The sequence below is a fragment of the Hyla sarda genome, chromosome 1 (genome assembly GCF_029499605.1).
Source record: "Hyla sarda isolate aHylSar1 chromosome 1, aHylSar1.hap1, whole genome shotgun sequence".
In the NCBI taxonomy this organism is placed as follows: Eukaryota; Metazoa; Chordata; class Amphibia; order Anura; family Hylidae; genus Hyla; species Hyla sarda.
Window position 1 is genome coordinate 495761810 of NC_079189.1, and position 12576 is coordinate 495774385.

The window sequence follows — 12576 nt, forward strand, 5'->3', positions numbered from 1 at the left end:
AAGATATATATATATATATATATTAATGTAAAAAAAATGTTTTTATATCCTTTTTAAATACTCCTTTTTTTTTTTTTTTCTTTTTTTTTCTTTTTTTTTAAATCAACTAATGCCAGAAAGTTAAACGGATTTGTAAATTACTTCTATTAAAAAATCTGCTGCTGCTGTATACTACAGAGGAAGTTTTTTTTCTTTTCGAATTTCCTTTCTGTCTGACCACAGTGCTCTCTGCTGACACCTCTGTCCATTTTAGGAACTGTCCAGAGCAGGAGAGGTTTGCCATGAGGATTTGCTTGTACTCTGGACAGTTCGTAAAATGGACAGAGGTGTCAGTAGAGAGCACTGTGGTCAGACAGAAAGGAAATTCAAAAAGAAAAGAAATTCCTCTGGAACATACAGCAGCTGATAAGTACTGGAAGGATTAAGATTTTTAAATAGAAGTAATTTACAAATCTGTTTAAACTTTTTAGCACTAGGTGATTTAAAAAAAAAAAAAAAATAAAACATTTCCAATGGATTACCCCTTTAAAGGAAAACGGTCATCTGTCCACCCACACTAGATTTATAGTGTGGGTGAGCAAGAGACCGATGAGGGGTTAATGGGCGAAATACATACCTGCACTCCGGAGATCTGTCCCTCCGAAGATCGTCATCCATCTTCAGTGAATTGCGTGTGGAGGCCGGCCTGCCAGCTCAATTTGAATATTCATTGTCGCGGGTCACGTGAGCGCTCAGTCGACGCAGCTCTTGTATGACCCGCAACAATGAATATTCATATTGAGCAGGTATGTAATTAACCCATTAACCCCTAATTGGTCTCCTGTTCACCCAGTGTAGTGTATTGGGTTTAGTGTGGGTGAACAGATAACCATTTTCCTTTAAAATGCAGGCGGTTCATTAAAGGGATATTCAAGGATTTTCTTTTAGTTGACTATGCTACAGGGGCTGTAAAGTTAGTGTAGTTCATAATATAGTGTCTGTACCTGTGTGTGACGGTTTTCTCACAATTCTTCTGTGATTTTCACTCTAATATTTATTTTTACCAGCATACAAAATGATTGTTGTCTCGGATTTTTCCCAGCTTGCAATGTGACCGAGACCTGACTCATTAGTCAGCTGATGACAGGGAGCCTGTCTGCTTCAATGGGTGGAGGAATCACTTGGTGGGAGAGATATCAATCTGCAACTAATGCAACAGCTGGAGGCACCCTGATTGAAAACCACACTGATTGAATGGATCTTGATCAATGATAAATAATAGATCTATCTATCTTTTTGTATGGTCACACAGAATTGAGTAAATTGTAATAACTCCACCATGTATATAGGTTTGCCTAAGAGCAAAAAGATGATGTGAAATCTCTCAAGGCCTAATGTGGGTCATTATGCAGGCATACCCAATTTTGGGATTCCTCCCAAACAGTGGACATAGCATATTTAAATGGTCACGGTCACACACACACATATATACACACCACTCTTACTAAAAATGACTCCTTACCACAGAAAAAAAGCTATAAAGTATTTTCCATGTCTCACTTTTCTGCATCTGCGTGTTGTTGGGCTCAGTCCATCTGTAGTAAGAGAGACCACTACGGAACACACTACTGCTTTGTGCAGGAGAGAATAAGTGAGCCTCGACTGTATGCATGCAAGCTGGGCCAGTCTGCCTTCTCTAGAGGAGTCACACTGTCTCTGAAACGTAAAGGCTTCCCTTTAATCACCTGTAAAGCTATTGGCCAATGTTTCCCAACTAATACGCCTCCAGCTGTTTCTAAACTACAACTCCCGTCATGCCTGGAGAGCCAAAGGCTGTGTGGGCTTGTTGGCGGTTATAGTTTTGAACAGCTGGAGGCGCCCCGGGTAGGAAACTTTTGGCAGCTGTCCTTTGTGGCACTACTACTACTGTATGTACACAGTGCTGCCTCCAAAATGTAGTCTCTTCCTCCTTTTTATCAGCTACAGCCATAGTAGTTCAGTGCTGTGTGTAACGCCTTCCTTTCTGTGCTGCTGTCTCTTTCCTCTCTGCTCACATAGCGCCTTGCGAAGGCATTATATTAGTAACCACCTTCTCCTACCACATGGCATCTATAGTAGGATACTGTAAACCATTCTCAGCACTGTGCACCCTGTTAAGTTAGTTGTCACCATCACTGTCATATCATAGCAGGGGGAATAGGTGCTGTGCTGTGATTAGCCAGACAACTAAGAGAAAGGAAATGCTTGTGTGTGTGTGTGTGTACACAGTCAAACAGCCCAGCTGTGGTCTGTGGAGGGGGCTCTCAGGAGCTTTAGCAACAGAGCTAAAATCACCTTGACAAAACTGTAAGAGGTTAATCTAAATTAACCCAAAAATGCAGATTTTAACTTTTTTTTTTTTTTTTTTTACTGCAGGTACTCTATTACTGTACTTTATTTTGAGCTGTATATCCTTGTCATACATTTTCTTATTTAATCCATGGTCCTGCTACTCTTTAGACATGGTATTAATAGCAACTCATCTTATTTGTCATTTCTTTTTGCATTTCCTTCCCATATGCAAATAATATTTAATTTGCCCATCATGAAACTGGTGACCGAACAGCAAGTATGTATGTGTGTGTGTTTATGGCAGGGAATGTTTATCTAGAGTGCCTTAGTATAAAGGACAGTGTTTCCCTACCAGAGTGTCTCCAGCTGTTGCAAAACTGCAAATCCCAGCGTGCCCGGACTTTGGCTGTCAGGGCATGCTGGGAGTTTTAGTTTTGCAACAGCTGGAGGAACCCTGGATGGAAAACACTGATATAGTTTATAAGGAGTTTACTTTACATATAGTTTAGACATCTGCCACCTTCTCATCCTCTTTGCTAGCGTTAAGCACAAATGTGATGCAGACCTGGGGCTCCTCATACACCAGTAATAAGATAATACTTTTAGGTGACTATTGTAACAAGTGTAATTCCTCAATTTCCCCAGCACATCTACAGTTTTTGTTTTCCATTTCTCTAAAGATCCTAAAAGAAAGTCTGATCCCCTCTGTCTGTTGTATTTATGTATAACACAAAAAGATAAAGTTCAGCATTAGATTTCGGAATCCTTTCTAATCTTATAGTTTGGTGTTTTTGTTTCGTCATTAGAATCCAATCTAGATCGATGTGGATTTCGAGGTTCATCGTGTTTGGGGTTGCCATTTAATCCATCTAAGGTACGTTGATACTTTAGAAGCATAATTGTATGAAGAAATAAGGACATAAGCATGGAAAACACAATGACAAAGTCCAATGGGAAGGAAACAAGAATTTCCAAGTAAAATTAAAGTTTAAGTCTTGTGCCCTTAAAGGGTTATTAGGGATAGGGAATAAGATGTTAGATCGCAGGGGTACAGCCGCTGGGAACCGCCTTGTTCACTGGGCTGGCAGCTGCAGCATCCGGAACACGGAAGCTTGGGGCTTCCATGTTCGTGACGTCGCGCCTCCTTCCATAGACGTGAATGGCGGGGGCATGACGGCTGTAGTCGCCAGTCATCCGGCAAGGAGTGAAGTTCTATCCATGCAGGGATGACTGGGGTGCCGTGCCAGAGATCACAGGGGTCCCCAACGATGGGACTCCCACGATCAGACATCTTATCCCCTATCCTTTGGATAGGGGATAAGATTTATTTTATTTGGCAGAGAACCCCTCTAAATGAGCACCTCAGTTTAAAAAAAATTAATAAATAAATAATTATTGCCTTTCTGGCTCTCCTATAAAGATGCATGGTGAGGACATATCGGTGACCACTTTGTTCTTGGGTCGACAATGCATCATTTTTAGGGAAAGCTGTGACGCCGGGCTGGACATTGGAGGGATCCCATCGGTTGGACTCCTGCAATCCGAAACGTAACCCCTATCCTGCAGATAGGTGATGGCTTTTTTTTTTTTTTTTTTTTACTGGAGTACTCCTTTAACATCATGTGTATAGATACTTTATTTGCATTTTTGTCTTCGGTTGGGTACAGTTCACAGTAGTGTTACTAAAATGCTGTGCTGGATCCCCCTACCATTCATATATAAAGGGATCTGTCAAGGTTTGGCCATTTTGGCGGTAAGAATAGTTCTGTATGCTGCACTGTCTTGTCAAAAATGATGGAAAGGACAAAGGAAAGGAAAACTGTTTAAAGGAGTATTCTGGGATATGACAAAGTATCCCCTATCCTAGGGATAGGTCATAAGTGTCAAATTGCAGAGGGTCCTACCACTGGGACCCCCCCCCCCCTGCGATCTCATGTACAGGCTCTGCCCCTCCTTCTAAATAACACTCCTCCTCCCTGCAGCTCTATGGGTGAGCTGGATATTCCCAAGTGGAGCGCTCCGCCTCTCCTATAGAGCTGCATTGAGAGGCGTGACTGCCGTTACTTCACATGTAATACCACTGTAGGAGGCTACCAGACAGCCAGTCAGTGCATACACTTCAGTAATACAGGTGTTTTACCAGTAAAATGCCCACTCTGATTGGTCTGTTCTTCCAGCCACCGACCCGTTACACAGATCTGGACTGTCTGTAGCATTGTATGTTGAGTCTGGTTTTAAGTTACAATGCCCCAGGATAGACCATTGTATGTTGAAAATGTTGTAACCTGAGGCTATTGTAAGTTTAGGGATCGCTGTACTATCCAAACAAGATTGGCTGTGCCAGACAGTGTAGAGATACGCCCCTAACTGGTAATACAAAGTGTGCTATTAAGCGATAATTTCTAGTAAGAATAACAGAGAAATGGCACAACACAGAGATAAATAAAAAGATGACCCAAATATTATATTAAAATGTAAACAATAGTTTCTACCTAACCACTTCTCTTGCAATGTTATTCCCCAGGGTCACGGAGTTTACCATCCCTATGACAGTGGCCACATAGCAATGACCTACACTGCTCTCTCTAGTTTGCTGATCCTAGGTGATGATCTGAGTCGTGTCAATAAAGAAGCGTGTCTCGCAGGACTGCGTGCTCTCCAGCTTCCTGATGGGAGGTATTTTCCCGCTTTTATTGCTATTTATATGTACTTTCGCTGAATACTAAAAATTAGATTTGTCTTTTTCTGGGATCTTCTTTGTTGTACAAAAATAAGTGAATCTCGAGCACATATCTATGATCAGTAACTACTATCTATGTAACCATTATATCTATGATCATTTACCTCCATCCTCTATTGTACTCAATGTGTTCTCCAGTTGTGTCTGCTGTGTAAACATGGTCCTGTTATATGGTCCCCAAGTCGTCACTGCATACTTCCCTTATAAAGAATAAACCAGCAATAAGACTGTAAAACAAGTAGGTGAGGAAATTACCGTACATATGCTGAGCATATAAACAAGGAGGCAGACTGTTAGGGTGGGTTCACACTACGTTTGTAGTGTACGGGTGCCGGATCCGGCCTGACCCCCATTCATTTCAATGAGCCAAACGGAGTCTTCTATAATAGGGCCCATCTGGCTTCCATCACAGATATATTGTTTTACTGGCAAGATGTTGCATGTAGGACTTTTTACAACATTTAAATGTATGAAAACTAGCCCAACCCCCCAAATGGCATATAATCTGAAAGTTAGGTCCTTGAAATGCCCTTCAAAGTACAGTGGTCCCCCAAGTTACAATATTAATTGGTTCCAGGACGACCATTTTATGTTGAAACCATAACTCTATGGAAACCTGGTAATTGGTACTGGTTTCCAAAAATAGGAAAAAGTGAGGATTAAACAAAAATAAGTAGATAACTAAAAAAGATAAAGCAAATCCTTACATATAAAAGTAATAAAGATCTGCTGGGAGCTGTAATCACTGTCTATGTAGAGGACAGGAGCTTCTTTAGGGTCCTGTACAGAACACACAATGTCCTAAAAAAGTAACATGGAGCCGCCCTTACCTGATGTACAAAGGAGCAGCTAACTGTGGCACAGGTAAATAGTACAGAACATGTAATACCTCCCTGTACTGTAGGGGGCGCTACCAGACAGCCAGTCAGTGCATACACTTCAGTAATACAGGTGTTTTACCAGTGAATGTCCATTCTGATTGGTCGGTTCTTCCAGCCATTGACACATTTCACAGATCTGGAGTGTCTTTACATTGCATGTTGAGTCTGGTTTCAAGTTACAATGGTCCAGAAAGGAATGAAACTATTGTATGTTGAGGCCATTGTAAGTTGAGGGATCACTGTATAGCTTATCAATGTTTTTTATTTATTTATTTTTTTTCCTTGTCAAACAAATAAGAGGATTGTGTGTAGAGCCAGACCTGTGTGGTTTGCTGACATTCTGTAGAATGTGTGACGTCTATAGTAACGCCATTTTTTTTCTCTACAGTTTTTGTGCGGTCCCTGAGGGAAGCGAGAATGACATGCGATTTGTGTACTGTGCATCATGCATCTGTTATATGCTCAATGACTGGTCGGGGATGGATATGGAGAAGTCAATAGAATACATTAGAAGAAGTATGGTAGGTAGAAAAATTCTCACATGTATTTCATGACGTTCAGTAGGAGACAGTAAGAATAAGGCTATGTCCACACAGCGTTATTATTGAGGAATGTCCAAGTGGAACCGCTTAGAAATGTACCTTGACCATATACGGTAATGCGATTCCGCAGAAAAAAATTGATGTGTCAGTTCTTTCTGTGGAGGCACGGACATTCTGCCATGTGCACGGTGCAGCAGACTCCCATTAATAAACAAAGGGACTCTGCTGCAAGATCTGAGTGGAATTTTTCCGCCAGATTCCACTTAAATTCTCCAGAGTGAATGAGGCCTTTAAGGAAATCTGACAGCAGGATCACCTGATTAAAACGCTAATGCGTGATCCTGATTAAAACGCTGTTTATCTTATTAAAATCGATCCAGCCGATCCTCAGTAATCCTTAGTTTTGCTGATATGCAAATTTTGTTATATGTTCAATGGAGGCGGTCTGCTGCTTTGTTAGCTATTCGTTTACCTACCATGTGAGCAGGAACTTTCGAGACATGTAGATGTTCTTTTCTGCCCTGTCCTTTTGGACACGTTTATGAGTGGTAGTTGGTTAACAGTTGTCTTTCCTTATTTCCTTTATACACGTGTGTGATCAGCAGACTTAAAGGGGTACTCTGCCCCTGGCATCTTATCCCCTATCCAAAGGATAGGGGATAAGATGTCAGATCGTCGTGGTCCTGCTGCTGGGGAGCCCCAAGATCCCCGCTGCGGCACCCCGCCATCATTACTGCACAGAGCGAGGTAGATCCTCTTTATATATTCCGGTTCGACGCGTTTCCTTAGCCAGATCCTAAGGAACCGTTTCCAGGCTTGTGTATGGGGATCTTTAGGTGTAAATATAAATATATATTTATATTTTCCTGGATAACCCCTTTAAGTGCACTCTTATCTTTATTAGATGACATAAACACAAGATTAAAATACTGCGTGCATTCTGTCCCTCTTCTCTGAAAAGAACAAGAGTGTAGCTGTGTACGCTGATGCGCCTTAGCGCCTTGAGTTAATATCACAGTATGTGAGAACATTTCTGCAGTAGATGCTACTCATTTAGGGCTGATGCACACAGGAATTAAAATCATAACACAATGCCCCCCTTAACGTTGGCGCATGCGCACACTATCAGGTAGCGCATCTTAGTATGTGCAGCCTGCGTCACCTTTTCTTCCGGCAAGATTGATCAATCAAACGAGGACACGCTTCTCTCTTCTGTTGGTTTGTTTAGAAGCACCCAGGATTGGTGTGGTCAGCTGTCTATCATGTTTCTGAGGCTTTGGGATAGGTTCTTAAATGCATCTGTCAGGCCCGAGGCCTGATTATTAAAATCCTATATGTGTATTATAAATTATAACTGTGTGTGATGTATTATCCAAGACATGGGTGAGAGGTCATTCAGACGGTGTATCCTTTTGTGTATTGCATTTTATTGGGGGTCTGGCTGTTTGTTTGTATCTCCTTTGAAGTCAGAGGCCCTTTGAAGCAGCAGGATGTAAGGGGCACTCTGGTTCCATCATATCATCTACCAGATAAGAGGGCCAGGAACAGAGATGCCCCCCTGGTGGGATCAGAGGGGATGAGGGCATGGAGTCTGCCTCCAAAAAGGCAGATATATAATATTTAACAATGCTAGACTCAGGGTGTTCAAGGTTGTGCCACAAGCTGACAAGACCATCCTAAGAACAGCTGGAACTCCCTCTCATGGACTGCTATATCATCATGCTGTAAGAACTTCATCTTTTTGTTTTCTGAACTTGTCTTGCAAAACTCTTTTATATATTTTTATACTTGTATGTCATTTGTTTCTGTATTTTTATATAGTCAGCACTGTGATACCTTTTAAATGTTAAATGTTTCATTAATCAGGTCTGGTCTTTGATCTCTAAATATATGAGCTCACCTTTCTGAAGGCAGCTCTGGTGGAAACACGTTTATCTAAGGGTTAATTTGGTGACTTGCTGGGACTAGTAGTGGATACCCAGAGGTCTGGTGGCCTTAACCCTTGCACCATAACACTCTCTCTAGCGTCTTAGCTGGACCGATAGGGTGTGATCGTGACAGCATCTATCAATAACATTCAGCTCCATTAGAGTGACAATTTAGTGATGTCATGAGGGAAGGTTTTAGAACCTCTTGTTGGCATTTGCAACATGCACTGCCCATTTGCCTCTTAACAAAGCCACAGCCGCAGCGAAATGTTGAGGGGGGCATTGTGTTATGATTTTAATTCCTGTGTGCATCAGCCCTAAATGAGTAGCATCTACCGCAGAGATGCTCTCACTTACATACTCTGATATTAACTCAAGGCACTAAAGGGGTACTCCGCTGCTCAGTGTCTGGAAAAAACTGTTCTGAACGCTGGAGCCAGGAGCTCGTGATGTCATAGCCCCGCCCCCTCATGGCGGCACGCCCCACCCCCTCAATGCAAGTCTATGGGAGGGGGTGTGATGGCCGTCATGCCCCCTCCCATAGACTTGCATTGAGGGGGCGGGGCTCTAACATCACGAGCTCCCAGCGCTGTCTCCACAGTTTGTTCCAAATGCTGAGCATTTAGGGTATTAGTGACCACCTAAGGTGGTCTATAGTTAAATAGTTAATTGAAGAAATTCCACCCTCCAACTAACCGTCTCCTTTATGTGTTCTGACACAGTCTATGGCTCTGCAGTGACCTAAAACTAGTGCTAGATATTTTAGATATTAATGGGTGGGGAATGTCATTTTCAGTTCCTGTTTTGGCCAAGCACATCCTACATTTTTGGTTTAATGAACTACTTATGTCAACAGTTTTTTTTATTTTTATTTTTTTTTTTAAATGACAGTAACACTAAAAGATACTACAAAAAAGGCAAACTGCAAAGATGCCCATTGTTCCGTGAAAAGATTTCCATACAGCGGAGTGTGGTTTGCAAATGATGAGGCTACTATTGTATGAAAATATGAATTATCTTACACTGAACTGTATTGTAAGTAAGGCACATAGAACAATGTGGCACAGTACAGATATATAATAAAATGACATGCAGATGATTAAACATGTAAGAAAAAAAGGAACTTCACTTTTGCATACTCAACAAGTCCCGTAATATTCATTCACATTAAAGGGGTAGTCCAGGAAGAAAACTAACATGCTGGGAGTTGTAGGTTTGCAACATTTGGAGGGTCACAGTTTGGAGACCACTGCTCCATTGTATCCTGCACTATTCCCAAAATATAGCAATGTGTCCATAAGACTACAAATAACAATAGATCGATTATTGAATTGGTTATGAATTGCATTAGTATATATGTAGAAGATGATGCAAATCAACTAAAAAAACTAAATATTGTGACAGCAGTCAGAAGGCCAGGAGAATGATAGAGTGGGGAAAAAAATAAAGAAGCCTATGTCACTGTTTATACAAGGAGGAGGCTACAGTGCCCCCACAGGCTTGGGTGGGGGGTGCATGCTCTGCAGTACTAACCATGTGTCATGTATAAGGTGCCCTGCAGTTCATTGCACCTTCAGTCCATGAAAGAAGTGGGTGCGGTGCCATTATATATTCATATAAGAGCAGAATAAATATATACTTCTTATAATATATAGTGTGGATATGAGAGAAATGTCCGCCTGCAGTGCAGATGAATAAGGAATGCATGTATACTAGTAGTTGTGCAGTGAGTCCGGCAGCAAATGCTCTCCTCCATGTTTCCTTTCTCCTCAGCACTTCTTCCAATCTTCCGCAGTGGCTCAGCTCCTAGTCACATGGTACGGTGATGTCATCTGGCAACCACAACCTTTTCTGGACAACTATAGTCCACGCTGTTGCTCTGAGCCACTACTAGTAGTAAGGCAGGGTCTAGTTATGTGGAGATAAGCATCTTCTTATGAATGCGCTGTGTCTTCCGGCAAGGTCTGCGGTCTTACTGGCTGTAACGTACACATGCATACTAGCCATAATCCCTAGCACAGAATACGTCTGACAATTACTTGTACAGTGTGTCAGACAATGCTAAAGCCATGCAGTGACACTGCCCAAGAGGGCATGCTGTGCTCTAGTAGTGCCATGCAAGCCTTATATAGTCCATACAGTGCCCAGTAAGTACCAGAGCTTACCCAGATACAGGATGTACACATTGCCCATCCAGTCCTGCATGAAAAACAGAGCACCACCCCAGGGGAGGACACAGGAGGCTGAAAAAACAGTAGTATACAGGGAGAAGGCTCCTTATACATGGGGTGTCACCTCCTGCAGGGGTTGGCCTCATGTGAATCCATTAGTGCCCAAGCTACGCCCCTACTATAAGCCATGCCTACCCCCATTTTCAACAAGTTTTTTTTCCTTTCAGTAAAATGCCAATGGCGCCATTTTCGGCCAATAATTTGCCAAAATTTCGGTGCATCCCTAGTTGACATATAAAAAGTTTTGATCGGTCGGGTTCTAGGTGCTGAGACCCTCGCAAATCTTTAGATATAGCTGGGAGGAGCTGGCAGATGGGCGCTTCACTCCCTGGCTCACTGCTGAATGTTGCTCATTGCAGGAGACTGGCTTCATAGAATTACAATATTACTATGTCCTGCAATGAGTCGGGTCACGTGGAAAGCCAAGGAGGAGTGAAGCGAACAGCTGCCCCAATTTTCTAGCAATTGGGGAGGAGGTTGACCAATCATCCTTGACCAGTTAAAACTTTTGAAAGACATGTCAAAAGTTTTCTTAAAAACATTTTTTTTTTACAGTACTACTGTGCCTACCATGTCAGCCATAGAAACAGTTAACTCTTTATTACCTTGCTGTTGCTGGAGGTCTTTTCTCTTCCCAGTTGTTTAATTTGGATTTTTTTGTTAGTTGTCGCATGATGAGTCATTCACCTTAATATACAATTACAAAACATTACCTGTAGGTATGATATATCGGAGTTAAAGGGGTACTCCCGTGGAAAACTTTTTTTTTTTTTTTTTTTTTTTTAATCAACTGGTGCCAGAAAGTTAAACAGATTAGTAAATCACTTGTATTAAAAAATATTAATCCTTCCAGTACTTTTTAGGGGCTGTATACTAAAGAGAAATCCAAAAAAGAAATGCATTTCCTCTGATGTCCTGACCACAGTGCTCTCTGCTGACCATTTTAGGAACTGTCCAGAGCAGGAGAAAATCCCCATAGCAAACATATGCTGCTCTGGGCAGTTCCTAAAATGGACAGCAGAGGTCGGCAGAGTGCACTGGGGTCATGACATCAGAGGAAATGCATTTCTTTTTTGGTTTTCTCTTTAGTATATAGCCCCTAAAAAGTACTGGAAGGATTAAGATTTTTTTAATAGAAGTGATTTACAAATCTGTTTAACTTTCTGACACCAGTTGATTAAAACAAAAAAGTTTTCCACGGGATTACCCCTTTTAAGGAGGGTTCTTATCTAGAAAAGGATTCTAACAATTGTCGGTCATGTAGAAGATAGGAGGATAATGCACTCACCTCAGCTTTATTCGACATGTAGAAAATCCATTGATACCGGTAGACAGGGAGCTGGTGGTGGAATAGGTGAGGCTGGGGGTTTTCATAGGAGCGGCAACATGTTTCACGCACTATGGCGCTTCGTCTGGCCTGTACGGGCTAGACAAAGCGCTGTAGTGCGTGAAACATGTTTGCGGAGAGTGACTGACATGACTGACAATTACTGGACTCTATCCAAGGTTGGACCACATAAGTGGGCAGGATAAAAACCTGTTTTCTTGGCTTCAAGCCCTACATAGTTGGTAACCATAGACTAATGCCTCATTTGATATACGGTAATTTTTAGCAAACCTAAATCACAAATTATTTGATCTTTCATGGATTGAAACCCAATAGGACCAGAAGTACAGACCATTAGAAGGAGCTTCCCATGACATTGGGCTACAGATCTTGCATTGACCTCATGCCTCCAGTCTTAAAGGCTATTAATGTGCAGTGCAAGATGGCTGGAATGGAGGTCTGTTCTGTACAGCGATGAGCCCCTGCTTTTGTTTCGGACACAATGAGACCATGTGTGCAATGCCATGAAGAGACATTCCTGATGGAACATCACACTAGTACTACTCACAGGATTGTCATGTGGGGTGTATGGTGTTTGGACCCTTTAAGTCTTTATT

General features: G+C 41.9%; 1 protein-coding gene across 1 annotated transcript in view; it reads left to right on the forward strand.

Moving 5' to 3' along the window:
- The window catches only part of PGGT1B (protein geranylgeranyltransferase type I subunit beta), a 40900-nt gene that overhangs the window by 12975 nt on the left and 15349 nt on the right, over positions 1-12576 (forward strand). The window contains exons 3-5 of the mRNA XM_056552398.1: positions 3117-3184; positions 4835-4986; positions 6320-6452. Of these exons, the coding sequence (XP_056408373.1) occupies positions 3117-3184; positions 4835-4986; positions 6320-6452 (353 nt within the window). The remainder of the gene's footprint in view (positions 1-3116; positions 3185-4834; positions 4987-6319; positions 6453-12576) is intronic.